The sequence below is a fragment of the Orcinus orca genome, chromosome 5 (genome assembly GCF_937001465.1).
Source record: "Orcinus orca chromosome 5, mOrcOrc1.1, whole genome shotgun sequence".
In the NCBI taxonomy this organism is placed as follows: domain Eukaryota; kingdom Metazoa; phylum Chordata; class Mammalia; order Artiodactyla; family Delphinidae; genus Orcinus; species Orcinus orca.
Window position 1 is genome coordinate 79912407 of NC_064563.1, and position 16438 is coordinate 79928844.

General features: G+C 41.2%; 1 protein-coding gene and 1 long non-coding RNA gene across 5 annotated transcripts in view; one reads left to right on the top strand and one right to left on the bottom strand.

Annotated features, from left to right (window-relative positions):
• Window positions 1-8076: 8076 nt before the first annotated feature.
• LOC125964530 (uncharacterized) lies at window positions 8077-8605 on the bottom strand. The gene is made up of 2 exons (XR_007477629.1): window positions 8468-8605; window positions 8077-8307 (listed from the first exon to the last, which is right to left on the bottom strand). It is a non-coding gene; the product is annotated as an uncharacterized LOC125964530 (long non-coding RNA).
• CCDC14 (coiled-coil domain containing 14) overlaps window positions 8530-16438 on the top strand; it is a 44679-nt gene continuing 36770 nt past the window's right edge. For 2 of the 4 annotated variants that reach the window (XR_004476306.2, XM_004278840.3), the window contains exons 1-4: window positions 8675-8785; window positions 15611-15666; window positions 15986-16058; window positions 16302-16371. Coding sequence is in view for 2 of the 4 variants with exons in the window: in XM_004278840.3 (XP_004278888.1) it covers window positions 8756-8785; window positions 15611-15666; window positions 15986-16058; window positions 16302-16371 (229 nt within the window). In the remaining 2 variants the exon portion in view is untranslated. Of the gene's footprint in view, window positions 8589-8624; window positions 8786-15610; window positions 15667-15985; window positions 16059-16301; window positions 16372-16438 lie in introns of those variants that run through there. The other 2 variants (XM_049710442.1, XM_033403889.2) reach the window with 2 other exon arrangements.

The following is a 16438-nucleotide window of genomic DNA, read 5'->3' on the forward strand; positions in this document are numbered from 1 at the left end:
AAGGGGCTGAAAGGAAGTCTACCCCCACAGTCATCTGTCTGTACGTGCAGGGGGCGGGGAACAACTACTCCTCCCCGCGGTTTGCCGTCAGCCAAAGCGGCCCATCAGTTGCATCCGCTCTGGGACCTTTGGCTGTTTGAAAGGCTGAAGCACTGCAGGTGAAACCCTGAGCTGTAATTAACCAGGTTTAGAGAATGAGTAAAATACTTTAACCTGCCTCAGTCTCTCTGTTTCTCTCTCACTGCAGTCAAAGAATTTAAATATGATCTGGCCTGGGAGTGAGGAGTGAATGGGAGCAGAGGGAACTGCCCCAATGTGAAAAACCCTAAGACAACAAGTTCATAAAATAATAAAAGTTAAAAGATCCTTTGTACCTTTGAGAAAAACAGCTTGAAATTAGAAACCAAACCTCAGTAGCCCTGAGCATAATCCCTGAAGAGTGAAGCTAATGAAACCCCAGCTATCAGAGTGAATCCTGATTTCATTCACAGATATGAAATCATTGATGATACTATAGCCATCGGTTGAGACTAAGCGCGATTGGCAATACCAGTGGGGCACTGCCCATTGCTTGTCTTCAAAGCCACCACTTGGTGTCCGCCGTTTTCCTCCTCTCCTGCTCTGGCTCACTGTGGCGATGCTTCCTATAAGCCACTGATATTGCTAAGCCACAGATGCTCATCAGGTCCCAGCACGTCTCCCAAATCAGCCTGCTTCAGCAGTCACCCCAAAGGTGTAAAACCTTTCCCTCTACCTGCGCTATGCTGCGTTAACAATACTAAGAATACTGTGGTAATGATACTAGCCAACATTTATTAAGCACTTACTATGTGCAAGTCACCGTGGACAACACTTTACATACATTTTCAAATTTTTCTTTATGACCTGACCTTACGAAGTCAGTACGATTATCCCCATTATATAGATGAAAAAACAGTCTTAGAGAAATTAAGCTATTCATTGTCGCTGGTAAGAAGGAATTTGAATCCAGGTCTGTCTGATTCCAAACTTGTGCTGCCCTGTATGCACACTGCCTATGTTAGTATGGCGGTTCTCCCCAGAAACAGCCTCTGAGACAGGGATTTAAGTGCGTGCAGTTTATTTGGGAGGTAATCCCAGAAACAGTGGAAAGGGAGTAGGGAAAGTAAGATGGTGAATGGAAGAAAGCAAATAGAGGTGTGTTATCAAGCCAGTTATCCCTGGAGCCCAATCCTGCTGGAGGACTCTGGGAGACAGTGCAGAACACACCCCAGAGCTACCCCAACCTGAGGGGTGAGGAAGTTCTCCATCACTGGCTAAGGGCTGCTTCCTCACCCTGTTCCCATCTGTCATTGACCGAGGGCTTCTTCCAGGGCCATTAACTTGCTGGCATTAACAGCCTGCCCAGCTCATGGCCTGAGCTTGCTCTTTTTGCTCCAGAAAAAAAGCTCTTAGGTAGGAAGTCACATTTGTACACAATAAGCGAACTTTTTAAAAAAAATTTATTTATTTATTCATTTATTTAATTTTTGGCTGCACTGGGTCTTCACTGCTGCGTGTGGGCTTTCTCTAGTTGCAGCGAGTGGGGGGCTACTCTTTGTTGTGGGGCACAGGCTTCTCATTGTGGTGGCTTCTCTTGTTGCAGAGCACAGGCTCTAGGCGTGTGGGCTTCAGTAGTTATGGCTCGCGGGCTCTAGAGCCCAGGCTCAGTAGTTGTGGCGCACGGGCTTAGTTGCTCCGCGGCATGTGGGATCTTCCCAGACCAGGGCTCGAACCCGTGTCCCCTGCATTGGCAGGCGGATTCTTAACCACTGCGCCACCAGGGAAGCCCCAATAAGCAACCTTTGAAAGCATGTGGATGGGTGCTAGCAATCTCCGCACAACGCCTTACAGAGATTTTAATAATTTTTAGCATTTTAATCACTACTGTTTCTCTCCTTCGGTAAGGGACGAGTCCATAGGGGCTGCAGGGCAATAAGTGACTGGCACTGTGCTGTAGTAAAATCACACTTGACCTTCAAACCTAACACATTGTCCCAAACCAGCTACTTCGTGTAACTTCCCTAGATCATTCCGAAGGGGCTCTCTTGATCCTTGCTGCGTCAGACCCATCCCACTGGCCTTCCTATCGTGACCAGAAATATCCGAATCCTAGGATGACCTCAGTTAAGCTGTCAAACTGAGACCCCTGTAACATATGGTTTGTATTTCTCCTTTAAAAAGAACAACACTCAGGAAGCAATAAAACCAAGATTTTTTTTAAGAAAAAGAAGTGGGCTCTTTCTTTCCTAAATGAAGCTATTTTGATTAAAGTGAAGACTGCAGATACTTTTAAAGCTTCTGTTGGAAGTGCAAAGATTATGGCTCAATTCCATTTTCTCCGTGCTCCATGCCCTCTCTCTCCTTGATGCTATTCAACCTGGCACCTCCTTCTCCCTTGTTAATTAACCAACAGCTTCCAAGATCACCAGGGCCCTGTAGCAGAAGGCGCTGGACACTCAAATGTGGAAAGCTGGTTTTGAATTATGTAAGAATAGGATGCTTAACCTGAAATTCTTGGAGAGGCTCCTGAATGCCTCTGATAAAATTGTATACATCAATGTTTCATAAATGTGCACATTAGCATTTTTCTGAGGAAAAACTATACAGCTTTTAGCAAATGCTCAAAATTGAATAGGATTTCAAAAGATTAGGAACCCTTGTGTTAGAATTAATTCCAGATGTCACCAGATGCCTTGAGGAAAAGCAGTAGGGCAGTCTCATCTTTCCAAGCAGAACTGAGCTCGTGTTCCTAACATTTAATTTATTATTCAGTCCACAGCTTTTGTGAATCTTGTCTCCTAGCTACAGATCTTAACTGTGTTTTTAGTTTGGATTTTTATATACTTTGCAACTTTGGTGTTTTCCTATAAACTGGAACATGGTTAAACATGAACAAAGGTTTTCACACTTTAGAGGCGAGCTGATTGGATAAAGCCACTGGTCCAACGTACTAAATTACAAAATACTGCCTAGACCAAGCTGAGTTGTTAACCATGATACAAAACTTCGCTATCAGGGGTTCCCTGGTGGTGCAGTGGTTGAGAGTCCGCCTGCCGATGCAGGGGACACGGGTTCGTGCCCCGTTCCGGGAAGATCCCACATGCCGCAGAGCGGCTGGGCCCGTGAGCCATGGCCGCTAAGCCTGCGCGTCCGGAGCCTGTGCTCCGCAACGGGAGAGGCCACAACAGTGAGAGGCCCGCGTACCGCAAAAAAAAAAAAAAAAACTTCGCTATCAGGCTCAAAGGGCTGAGTCCTGAATAATCCTGAGTCTTGGAGCATTCAAGTGGCTGGCAGCCCCAGTGCAAAAAAGCAGCCCAAGCGCTGGTTGGTTCATTTATTTACTCAACAATTTAAAAATTCCTACTCTGTGCGAGGCATTGTGCTACGTATTAGGGATGCTACACTGAATAAGTTTCCTGCTTTCATAGATATTAAATTCTACTTGGGAAGACAGACATTAAATAACTAATCACATAAGTGAAAAGTGATGCTGTAACAGCACAGTATAGGGGCACACGAACTAGGTTGCGGGAGTGGGGTGGAAGGAAAGGCTTTCTTGAGAAAGTAACCAGAGAGCAAACTCAGAAGCCTATGGCTTCAGTTACCACAGATGACTTGAGAAATGTGTTTCTGTAGCCCATATCTCTCCACCAAGCTCCAGACTCAAAGGACCAGTAGCCTACTTGATATTACTTGTATGACTCCAAGGCACTTCTAATCTACATGCCCCCAAATGAGAGCTCCTAGTTTGTAATCTTTTTCATAATAAAATGTTGGGGGGAAATGAGTTCATAAACTTCCCTCCTAAATATCATCTCTCCCACTACCCATCCAGATGCAAAACCTAGAAACCAAGGCCAATGTAAATACCTCCCCTTTGCCTTACTTCCCAAATTTATCACTAAGTCCTGTTCGTTTTACCTCCTATGCTTCTCTCACATCTGTTCTCTCACATCTTCCCACACACCACCCTCCATTCTAGCTACTAACGTATTTCCTCTGGACAATATGGTGGCTTTCTATGAGTCTGATCGTGGTAGGAAACAGAAAACACTCTCAGCTAGACTTCTAATGACAGAGTTGTGGATGAGGAAACCAACAAGGAGTGTTCAGACACCCAGAGAGTAGCAAAACATTATCACCCTGAAGGGACAAGGGGAGCAAATGTTTTATTGGAGCCTGGAGAGAACTGGAGCCCAGTGGCTTCTCTGAGCTGTAGTCTCAGAGAGCCAAGGCATCAGCCAGAATGGTGCTAAGAGGGGAGGAATTCTCCAATATCTCTCCTCTTTCCCTCCTGTCTTCTGCCAGGTGACTCCTATTGACTAAACAAAACCTAAAGCTGAAACGCAATTCTGAGTGATGCCATCCTTGCACACAGCTTGCGGGAGCCAGGGAGGGCAAAAATCTCCCTGTCCTCCAAATACTGCATATCTGTGCTCTGATCATTGATTGATGTTTCTGATCACAGAGGTGCAGACGAAGAGGTGGGTGGCCACTGTTGTTGCACATCCCTCCATTGTTGTTAGCCCCTCCCTCTCTGGTTGAAGTGACTCACGGGATTTAAAGGGCTGGCACCCTTTCTTCCTCCTTTCATTTTTCTCTTTTTCCTCTTTTGAGAGTCAGACATTAAAGACTGGGATATTCAAAAGCAACTATTGTTGCTATACAGGGAAAATTAGAATGTGACCATGCATGCCCAGGGAAAATCTTAAAGATTCAACACACACACAAAAACGTTAGACCTAATAAATGAATTCAACAAAGTAGCAGGATACAAAGTCAACACACAAAAATTAGTAACATTCCTGTACAACTAACAATGAACAATCTGAAAAGAAAATTAAGACATTTCCATGTATGTACAATATGGAAATTTCCACTATGTATAATATTATACATATTATAATTCCATGTATAATAGCCTTAAAAAGAATAAAATACTTAGGAATTAACTTAACCAAGGAAGCGAAAAACTTGTACAATGAAAACTTCAAAACAATGATGAAAGAAATTGACATAAATAAATGCAGCACATCCCATGTTCATGGATTGAAAAATATTTTAAGATGTCACTATTACCCAAAGTAATTCACAATTCCAATCCCTATCATAACCCCAGTGCCAGAGATGGAAAAACTCATCCTGAAATTCATATGGAATCTCAAGGTACCCTGAATAGCCAAAACAATCTTGAAAAAGAAGAGCAAAGCTGGAGGAGTTACATTTCCTGATTTCAAACTTACCACAAGGCTACCATAATAAAAACAGTTTGGTACTGGTATAAAGGCAGATATATAAACCAATGGAATAGATAGAGAGCCCAGAAATAAACCCTTACATACATGGCCAAATAATTTTTGAAGGGTGCCAGGACCATTCAATGGGGAAAGGACAGTCTTTTCAACAAATGATGCTGGGAAAACTGGATATCCACATGCAAAAGAATGAAGTTGGACCCTTACCTAACATCATATATGAGAATTAACTAAAAATGGATCAAAGATCTAAATGTAAGACTTAGAAGTATAGAAATCTTAGAAGAAAACATAGGGCATGACATTAGATATGCCAATAATTTCTTGGATGTGACACCAAAGACATTGGTAACAAAAGAAAAAAAGGGACAAATTGGAAACTTCATGAAAATAAAAAAACTTCATTTTTCAAAAGACAATAGCAACAGAGTAAAAGGGCAACTCACAGAATGGGAGAAAATATTTGCAATCATATATATGGCAACAGATTAATACCCAGATATGTAGAGAACTCCTAAAAATCAACAACAAAAATACAAACAACCCAATTTTTAAAAGGGCAAAGGATTTGAATAGACATTTCTCCAAAGAAGATATGGAAATGGCCAATAAGGACATGAAAAGATGCTCAACATCACTAATCATTAGGGAAATGCAAATCAAAATTACGAGATACCACCTCACGCCAGTTAGGATGGCTACTATTAAAGAAACAAAAAAATAGGGCTTCCCTGGTGGTGCAGTGGTTAAGAATCCACCTGCCAATGCAGGGGACACGGGGTCAAGCCCTGGTCCAGGAAGATCCTACATGCCGTGGAGCAACTAAGCCCGTGTACCACAACTACTAAGCCTGCGCTCTAGAGCCCACGTGCCACAACTATTGAGCCTGCGTGTCACAACTACTGAAGCCCACGTGCCTAGAGCCCATGATCCGCAACAAGAGAAGCCACTGCAATGAGAAGCCCACGCACCGCAACAAAGAGTAGCCCCCGCTCGCCGCAACTAGAGAAAGCCCGCACACAGCAACGAAGACCCAACACAGTCAAAAATAAATAAATAAATTTAAAAAACAAAAAAATAAACAAAAAACCAAAAATAAGCATTGGTGAGGATGTGGAGAAATGGGAACCCTTGTGCACTGTTGTGAAGTAAATCAGAAAGAGAAAAGCAAATACTGTAGGCTAACGCATATATATGGAATCTAAAAAAAAATAAAATGGCACTGATGAACCTAGTGGCAGGGCAGGAATAAAGACGTAGACATAGAGAATGGACTTGAGGACATGGGGGGGGGGCGCCGGGGGGTGAGGCTGGGGTGAAGTGAGAGTGGCATGGACATATATACACTACCAAATGTAAAATAGTCATAGCTAGTGGGAAGCAGCCACATAGCACAGGGAGATCAGCTCGGTGCTTTGCGAGGACCTGGAGGGGAGGGATAGGGAGGGTGGGCAGGACACTCAAGAGGGAGGGGATATGGGGATACATGTATGCATATGGCTGATTCACTTTGCTGTACAACAGAAACTAACACAGTATTGTGAAGCAATTATACTCCAATAAAGATCTATTTAAAAAAAGAAAATATCATAAATCAAAGATGCATTTAATACACCTAACCTACTGAACATCATAGCTCAGCCTAGCCTACATTAAACATGCTCAGACACAGTACACTGTAGAGTATCCATCGTTTACCCTCCTCATTGCGTGGCTGACCGGGAGCTGAGGCTCCCTGCACTGCCCAGCATCATGAGAGAGTATTTTACCTCATATCGCTAGCCTGGGAAAAGATCAAAATCCAGAATTCAAAGTACAGTTTCTACTGAATGCATATTGCTTTCATATCATCATAAAGTTGAAAAATCCTTAGTTGGACCATCATAAGTGTGGACTGTCTGTACACAGTTGGAAAAAGTATAGAAGGGAATGCACCAATGTTAATAGTGGTGTTCCCTGGGTAGTGGGATCATGGGTGATTTTTATTTCTTATCTATAAGCATGTATTAATTAATACATGCTTTCTTAAAATAAGCAGGTATTAATTAAGAAAAATCAGAATAAGTTTGTTTTTGTTTTTTTTGCGGTACGCGGGCCTCTCACTGTTGTGGCCTCTCCCGTTGCGGAGCACAGGCTCCGGACGCGCAGGCTCAGCGGCCATGGCTCACGGGCCCAGCCGCTCCACGGCATGTGGGATCTTCCCGCACCGGGCCACGAACCCGTGTCTTCTGTATCGGCAGGCGGACTCTCAACCACCGTGCCACCAGGGAAGCTCCAGAATAAGTTTTGACAAGTCAAGTCAACTAAGAAAAACATCTGAAACCTCAGGTGAATATGTTAAACACTTATAGAAGAGGGATGAAGAACGGAGAGGTTTTCACAATTTAATCTAATTCAAAGCTAAATTTATTAAATACCTAGTTTCCCCAAATCACTCAGTATGAGTGTGCAATATATTGGTGGACAGATTTCAGTTTCTGGATTATTTTAATTCTAATTAAGACTTTCAAAACGTAGATTTTTTTCCTTTAAAAGAAATGAAATCAATTGGGTTATTAATTTTTCCCCAACTTGATTTAAAACATTAACCCAAAACTAAATGCCTTAAAAGAACAAAGCCATTCACATTAAAATTCGTGCAGCATGCCAATGGTAAGAATATTGTTATTCTTTATTAACAGTGATTACTTCCACGGAAGAGTAAACAACCATGCTTGGAAGTAAAACCAAAATCGCAACTAATGAGCGCCGTTCTGAGATCGAGGGCCACAAAGTGAAAAATTTGCAACTGTCATCAGAATTACGCAGAGATAACGAGACCGAGGATTGATTTTTATTGATTATCAAGAACAAATACATTCAAAATGGTATACTAAACACCAACTAAAAATACAGTCAAAACCCAGAGCCAGAGGAATTCCTTCAAAAACCTGTTCGCCCTCTACAGCAGTCCCTTCCTCTGGTCCCGGCGGGTCCCCTTCGCCACTTCTCCCAGCTGATGCAGGGCAGAGCTCCTCCATGGAAACCCTCGCTGCAGGGACGCAGGACGCAGAACTCAGGTCTCCCAGGTGATCCGAAATCCCGCTCAGCCCAGCGCTCCAGCTGCTCGCCCGGCCCTTCCCGGCGCGGCCTTGCCCCGGCCCCGCCCCCGCCCTCGCCCCGCCCCCTCCAGGCCCCGCTCCGCCCCGCACCTGGCCACGCCGAGCTCGCCGGCGTTCTGTGCGTCTCTCGCCCTCCGCCGGAGTGTGACGAGCCGGGGTCCGACAGGGGCCTATTGCGCAAGCGCAGGGCTGCGGACTGCGGGTAGGAGAGGTTTGTCTGCCCGCCGGAGACAATGAGGCGCGGCGTTCGGCGGGCTCCTTCCCGGAAGCGGAAGCTTGGGGGGCGGGCCAAGGGGGGGTCGGGAGTCCGCAGCGGTTAATTCCTTTTACAGTGCGGCTCTGCTTCCCTCCGCATGGGCTTTTCTGAAGCTGCGAGAGATGGTCAGGTCCGGATCTCGACCGGGCCAGGTGAGGTCTGCGGACCTGAGGAGTCCACTGTGAGGGTGGAGAGGGACGGAGGGAGTCTTCGGGCCGGGAGATGTGCAGAGCTCCCTGGGACAAAAAGTAAAAACGGAGACAGTGCTGCCGCACTAAGAATAAATGCTGGGAGAGGAGACGAGGCGGGGGTGGGGTGGGGACCTAATCGTAACCCCCTAACACAGCCGCTCTGCCCTTAGATGTATATTCTGTTGTAATCGTTGGGGTCCACCTGAGCGCTGGCTTTGGTGTGGGCCCCGGGTTCGTGTCCAGCCTCCGCCGCTGGGTGGGTGACTTGACCTCTCGGAGTCTCAAGACGTTGTTGCATCAACTACAGGTTCTCGGCTTTTCCAACAATTGCCGCTACTAGCTGGATCTTCCGTCACAGTTGCTGGTATTTTACTACTAGTTAAAAAAAAAAACCACAACTCTCCCAGTTAGTGTCCCTGCATTTAGCCTTACCCCTCCTCAAATGCACGCCCCTCATCGATTCTCTTTTCTGCTTAAAATCCAGCTCTGGAACACTTCTTCCTGTTTTTTTTCCAAGATAAAATCTCAGTTCTTTGGCCTGTCCACACAGCCATTTTTCGATCGGGCCCGTGCATTCCTTGCCAGCCTCCACCCCCATTCCAGTAATACCCAGAGCTCTTCACCTGTGTGTTCCCCAGTGCCCTGGGCGCCCGTGTTCTCTCAGGCCTCTGTGCCTTTCCTCTTTGTTCTGACTAGAATGCCCTTCTCTGCCTGAAATCTTCACTTTCCGTCTCTTGTCCCTCAGCTCAAGGACCACTTACAGAAGTCTTCTCTAACACTCTCATTTTTCCATCGTTTGGGTGCCCCTCAGCGCCCCTTTTGTGCCCTTGCTAACCCTTATCAAGCCATTTTTCAGCCTAGAGACATTGCTCGGCTTCCTCCGCTACTAAACAGTTTATCTCTGTATTTTCAGGTAATCAATCAACCAATAGGAATCAGTCAGTCCTCACTCAGACCCTCTACTTAGAGTGATCTTACTCCTCCTTAAGTATATCCACACATGCATCCCTTTGTTTGGTCTTCCTTTATTTATCAACTCACTTTTAATGCTGTCTTCCCCATTAACGTGAATTTTACATTTTTTTTCAAAACCTGGCTCCAGATTTTCTTCATGAGTACTTCTAGAGCAGCCCCACCCTTATAGATCTTTCTTTTATATTGAATGAATGCAGAATACGTGCAGTCAGCAAGGGGGAAAAACATGGTTTTTGTAGTCACAGTCACCTCCGGATTCAAATTCCAATTCTGCCACTACTGTCATAGTGATAGTAAGCAAAGTACTTTTTACTGCTCCGAGCCTCCTTTTCCTTATCTATAACGTAGGTGTAAAATTCTGCCTCAAAGAATTGGGGAGATTAAATGAGAGAACCTGATAAAACATCTGTTTCACACTTGGCATAAATTGTGCAACACAATTTAGCCCCCTTAGAAACAGTTTATTACCATCTCAATGATAATAATAGCAGCTAACATTTGGGTAGCACTACTACAGATATTACATGTAATTTCTCATTTAATCTTCACAACAATCTTAGGAGGTAGATAACACTCCTCATTTTATTGATGAGGAAATTGAGGGATGGAGACTTCAGATAACTTCCTTGCAGTTACACAGCTGGTTAGCAGTGGAGACAGGATTGAGACCCACATAGCTGGTGCCAGAGTCCATTCTTTTAAACATTACTCTTTTAAACATCTCTTAGATATATGACTTTGAACAAGCCACCTTTCTGAAATTTAGGTTCCCATCTCACAGAAGTAATAACAACTCACAGGGTGTGGATTAAATGGAAATGAAAGGCTTTAGTACACTAAATTATTCTACAAATGTAATTTTATCTTGCACTTGTTGGTAGGAGATATGACTCCTAAGAAATATTTACGATTTTCTCAAATAGCAAAGTAGAAAGTTTAATGATAATACTTAGCGGGAGTAAATGTGAGATAAAGCAAACTGATTCTGTCATGCATTGCCATTTGGGGCACTTGTTTTGGAAAGTGGTTTTGCAGTTTGTATCTAGGTCCTTTAAACAACTAATAACCTGTTATCAAATAATTAAGCTTTTAATCTTGAATGTGAAAGGCTATTTTCAGTATATGAAAACATTTCAGGTTTGTTTTTTGACTGTGAAAAATATGAAACAAACCAAGGGCATATTATATTACTTCCACTCAAGGAAATACTACACAACCATTAAAAAATTTGAAGACTATGTTAATATGGAAAAAGACTTAAAAGTAAAAACACAAGACTCAAAATTGCAACTATCTAGTCATGATGACTAAATAAATAATCCATATGAAGCCCCAGTAGCAAATAGCACAGCTATTGCCTAGATTTTGGTTTTTAAATACTGTTGTCCACTAAAAGGAACCATGACTTTTGGGAAAAATGGTCAACTCTAGGGGAGACCTAGATATATAAAAATAAAATGGAAACAACAGAGTGAAAAGGCAACTTATGGAATGGGAGAAGAATTTGTAAACCATATATCTGATAAAGGGTTCATAAACAAAATATATAAGGAACTGCTACAACTCAACAGCAAAAAACCAAACAACCTGATTGAAAAATGGGCAAAAGACTTGAATAGGCATTTCTCCAAAGAAGACGTACAAATAAATGGCCAACAGGTATATGAAAAGATGGTCAACATCACTAATCAAGGAAATGCAAATCAAAACCGCAATGAGATATCACCTCACACCTGTTAGGATAACTATTATTAAAAAAAGCACAAAACAACAACAGCAAAAAACAATCCAGAAAATAACAAGTGTTGGTGAGGATGTGGAGAAATTTGAATCTTTGTACACTTGTTGATGGGAACGTAAAAGGGTGCAGCCGCTATGAAAAACAATGTGAAGTTTCCTCAAAAATTAAAAATAGAACTATCATGTGATACAGTAGTCCCCCTTTGGATGTTTATCCAGAAAAATTAAAAACAGAATCTTGAGGAGATATTTGCACTCCTGTGTTCATGTAACATTATTCACAATAGCCAAGATGTGGTAACAACCTAAATGTCCATTGATGGATTAGTGGATACTCAATGGCATGTTATTCAGCCTTAAAAAAGGAAGGAAATCCTGCTATATGCAACATGAATGAGCCTTGAGGCTACTATGCTAAGTGAAATAAGCCAGTCACAGGGCAAATATTGCATCATTCCACTTATATAAGGTATCTAAAAATAGTGAAACTCATAGAAGCAGAGGGTAGAATGGTAGTTGCCAGGGGCTGGAGGGAGGAGGAAATGGAGAGTTGCTATTCAATGAGTATAAACTGTTAATTATGCACGATGAGTAAGTTCTGCTATAATCATCATACTATAGTTAACAATACTATGTTGTGCACTTAAAAGTTTGGTAAGAGAGTAGATTTCATGTTACCACAATGAAAAAAAAACTGGATCAGGTTATTGTAAGCATTAGCTCAAAAAATAATGGGGACATGTTAAAAAGATACAGGAGCCGGTTTAAAAACACTCCTACTGACAGAATCTGGGACAATTTGAACGTTAGTATAAATAATGATAATAATGCATCATAACCCGTTAAGTAAAACAGGAATCAGTAAATCCGTACTAACAAATGAAGAAGTACTTCACTAAGGTTGAATGCCAACTAATAAATGTAGAAGGAATGATGTAAGTTAGAAAAATCACCATTTGACAAATGATTAAGGCAAGAATCCTCAACGGATGCTACTGGACGAAAGTTTGATTAATAGGATGTCTGTGTAATTTCAAAGTATCTCCCCACAAAATGCTTAATATTTACAAAGGTAAAAATAGTAACCTTGTAGTGAAAACTCTGATAGGCACCATCTTTAATCAAACTTAACATCGCCAGTAATGGGACAAACTGACATCATATGCCTGCTCATATTGTATTGAGAAGGATACAACATCCCTTTTGTGGTATTCCTGCCAAAAAAGCACAACCTGAAACTAATCATGGGAAAGCAGACAAGTCTAAATGTCCAGAGGGACATTCTACCAAAGTAACTGCTCATACTCTTTAAATATGTCAAGGCTGTAAAAGACAATGAATGACAACCCGAGGATCTATTCCAGATTAAAGGAGGCTAAAGAGATAGGACAACTTAAAAGGCAACATATGATCCTCGATTGGATGGGGGCCAGAATTGTTTTTCTATAAAGTACAGTGTTGGGATAATTGGCAAAATGTGAATAAGATCTGTAGATTAGATTATAGTATGGTTTCAGTGTTAATTCCCTGATTTTGATAATTATACTTTGGTTATATGAGAGAGTGACCTTGTCCTTAGGAAATATTTAGGAATAAATATTTTTTTATAAATTTATTTTATTTATGTTTGGCTGCGTTGGGTCTTCGTTGCTGCGCACGAGCTTTCTCTAGTTGCAGCGAGCAGGGGCTACTCTTCATTGCAGCGCGCGGGCTTCTCATTGTGCTGGCTTCTCTTGTTGTGGAGCACGGGCTCTAGGCACGTGGGCTTCAGTAGTTGTGGCACAAGGGCTTAGTTGCTCCCCGGCATGTGGGATCCTCCCGGACCAGGGATCGAACCCGTGTCCCCTGCATTGGCAGGCGACTACCCAACCACTGCTCCACCAGGGAAGTCCCAGGAGTAAATATTTAAATATAAAGTGGTATCATGTCTGTAACTTAATCTGAAATGGTTCAGACAAAACGTAATTACATACTTTTTTTTTGAGAGAGAACATGGCAGATGTAGTAAAATGTCAGCAGTTGGGGAATCTTGGTGACATGTATACAATTATTTGTACTATTATTTCAAAATAAAGAATACAAAATAAATTTGAAGGAAATGTGCCAGTGTGATACTGTTACAGAGTGCTTTATTTTGGTTAATTTTCTCTACCTGGTTTTCTGTAATATAACCTAATGTGTGTGTTTTTTGGAGAAATGCTGTATATAATCTTACAATTATGCCATTATTTATCTCAGATAGTATACTAATTTTAATTTTGAAAGATAATTATTGTGGTAGTTGTTTTTAGACCTAGAGCACAATGGTTTGGCTTTTTATTGTGGTCCTGGCCAGGACACCGACATAGATATTGTGAAAGGAAAGATCCTGAGGGGGTCATGCAGGGGCCAGTGGAGCTATGTTACATGGGATCTTACTTCCGCCAGTGTTGGTTCTCACTGCTGGCTTTATGACTCCATCATATTCGAAGTTATCTTAAGGAGAAGTAAAACTTTTTATCAACCCAATTTAAAAAAATGTATTCTCAGTAGCATTCTTAGAAGGAGAGTGTACATATTCAAGCAAATAATAGAATATTGTATAACTCCAGAAAGTTTAATAGTTAGGGCTCAAATCTGTCTTGGAATGAAATATGTAAACATGTCAAGAAAAATCCTAAGTGTAACTGCCAACAGTGACTACACCTGAAGGCTAGAATGAGGGAGTGAGTAGGGAATTTAATTGTGTCTTTTAAAAGTTATATTTTGAATAGAGATTATATGATATAAAGTTTTTAAGATATAAAAAGGTATACCATGAAAGTCTCCCTTCTTGCTCTGTCTCCCAGATTGTTTCCCTCCCCAGAGGCAACTACAATTAACTATTTCTTTTGTAACTCTCAAGGTATTGGATGCATGTAGAAGCAAATTTTTTTCTTTATTCTACACAAAAGGTAGCCCACCTAAGGTATTTTTTAAATCAAAAATTAAAAAAACAACATATGTGTTTAAAAAGAAAGATTGAGAGAATGAGATATAGATAAAGAGGAGTGGTAGAGTTTTCATGTGCCAGTCTTGTCAGACATTCTAAAGAACATGGATAAATAAAATCAGAGTTATGGATTCTGCCCTGTATCTTGAATTAACTTGTATGTTTTGAAGAACTGGGGAATGTAAAACATGTTCAGCGGTTGAGTATTGTCCAAACTTACTATAGTAGATACTTCTGATTAAAATAATATCTCAACTTCATTTTCAGCTTAAATAGACTTAAGACACAAATGTATGTGGTGTTTGCTTGACATTCTATATAGAACAAATTATAAGAGTTCAGTTGTAATTGTGGGTTTTATTAAAAATAGCATGGTACATATATAAAATGGAGTATTGGGGCTTCCCTGGTGGCGCAGTGGTTGAGAGTCTGCCTGCCGATGCAGGGGACACGGGTTCGTGCTCGGGTCTGGGAAGATCCCATATGCCGCGGAGCGGCTGGGCCCGTGAGCCATGGCTGCTGAGCCTGCGCGTCCGGAGCCTGTGCTCCGCAACGGGAGAGGCCGCACCAGTGAGAGCCCAGCGTACCGCAAAAAAAAAAAAAAAAAAAAAAAAAAAAAAAAAATTATTCAGCCTTAATAAGGAAGGAAATTTTGTACATGTTACAATATGAAGATATTGTGCTAAGCTAAATAAGCCAGTCACAAAAGTACAAATAGTGTATGATTACATTTATATGAACTTCCCAGAATAGCCAATTAATAGCAACAGAAAGTAGAAGGGTGTTTATCAGGAGCTTAGGGGAGGAGGGGATGAGACGTTAATGATTAATGGGTACAGAATTTCAGTTTGGGAAGATGAAAAAGTTCTGGAGATGGATGGTGGTGTTGGTTGCTCAGCAATGTGAATGTATTTAATGCCACAGAACTGTATACTTTAAAATGGCTAAAATGGTACATTTTATTTTGTGTATGTTTTACCACAGTAAAAAAGGGAACGGAAACAATGAATAACATTTCAGGTTTTGTCCAAACAGCATACTGAGAATGTAATAGAAAAAATATTTGTATATATACTACAATATAATGCATTATGTCATAGGTATTATCTTCAGGAAAGCACACTGGACCTGCTAAATTAACAAATGGAAAGAAAGGGTAAGTACGTAAAGAAGTTTACAACTTCAGGAAATCTCAAGAGATTTTCAAGTGTTTGGGCTAGACTAAATTTTTCCTACCCTAGAGAACTAAATGGGTCTCTACCTTCACAAAAGTCTGGGGAGGGACTTTTCATATCTTACCCATGTTGATCATTTTAGTCTTTACAATCTTCATAAAGTCCTGCATAAATCCATCTTTTACATGGACAAACTTTCTTATCCAACCTTCACTGGAAAGAGAATGTCTATTTATAATATATTTTGGGAAAACAACTTTTTGTGTCATATGTAAAGATATTAACAAACTTGTTTTCTAGGACCCATTTGAGAAAAATATCTCGTCTTAATGCAGACTCTGGCTATCCCACTCATTCTGATTCAGAAAGTCAGGTAAGATTAAACTGAATAGATACAATATATGCTATTTTAATTAGTTTTCAGGTAAAAGCTAAGAAGTGGGAATAAAAATTCAAAAGTAAAGTATTAATTGCTCTAACGAAGACTTTTTACTTTAAAACAAGTCTTCTACCAATAATAAATTGCTTCTAAATAGGGAAATTTTTAAATTACAGAATTTTTTTTTCCTGCATTAAAATTTTGTGTACAAATTTCTAAATGACTTTCTCTTTGCAGACTGAAACTGTGCAAGGGCTTGATGGTTGTGCTGCTTTGCTGCGGGACATTTTGAGAAATGAAGATTCAGGTTTTATTTTTTAAATGCTTCTTTGCTGATTACCTTTTCTCAATTAAGTAGTTCTTTTAATGCTAAT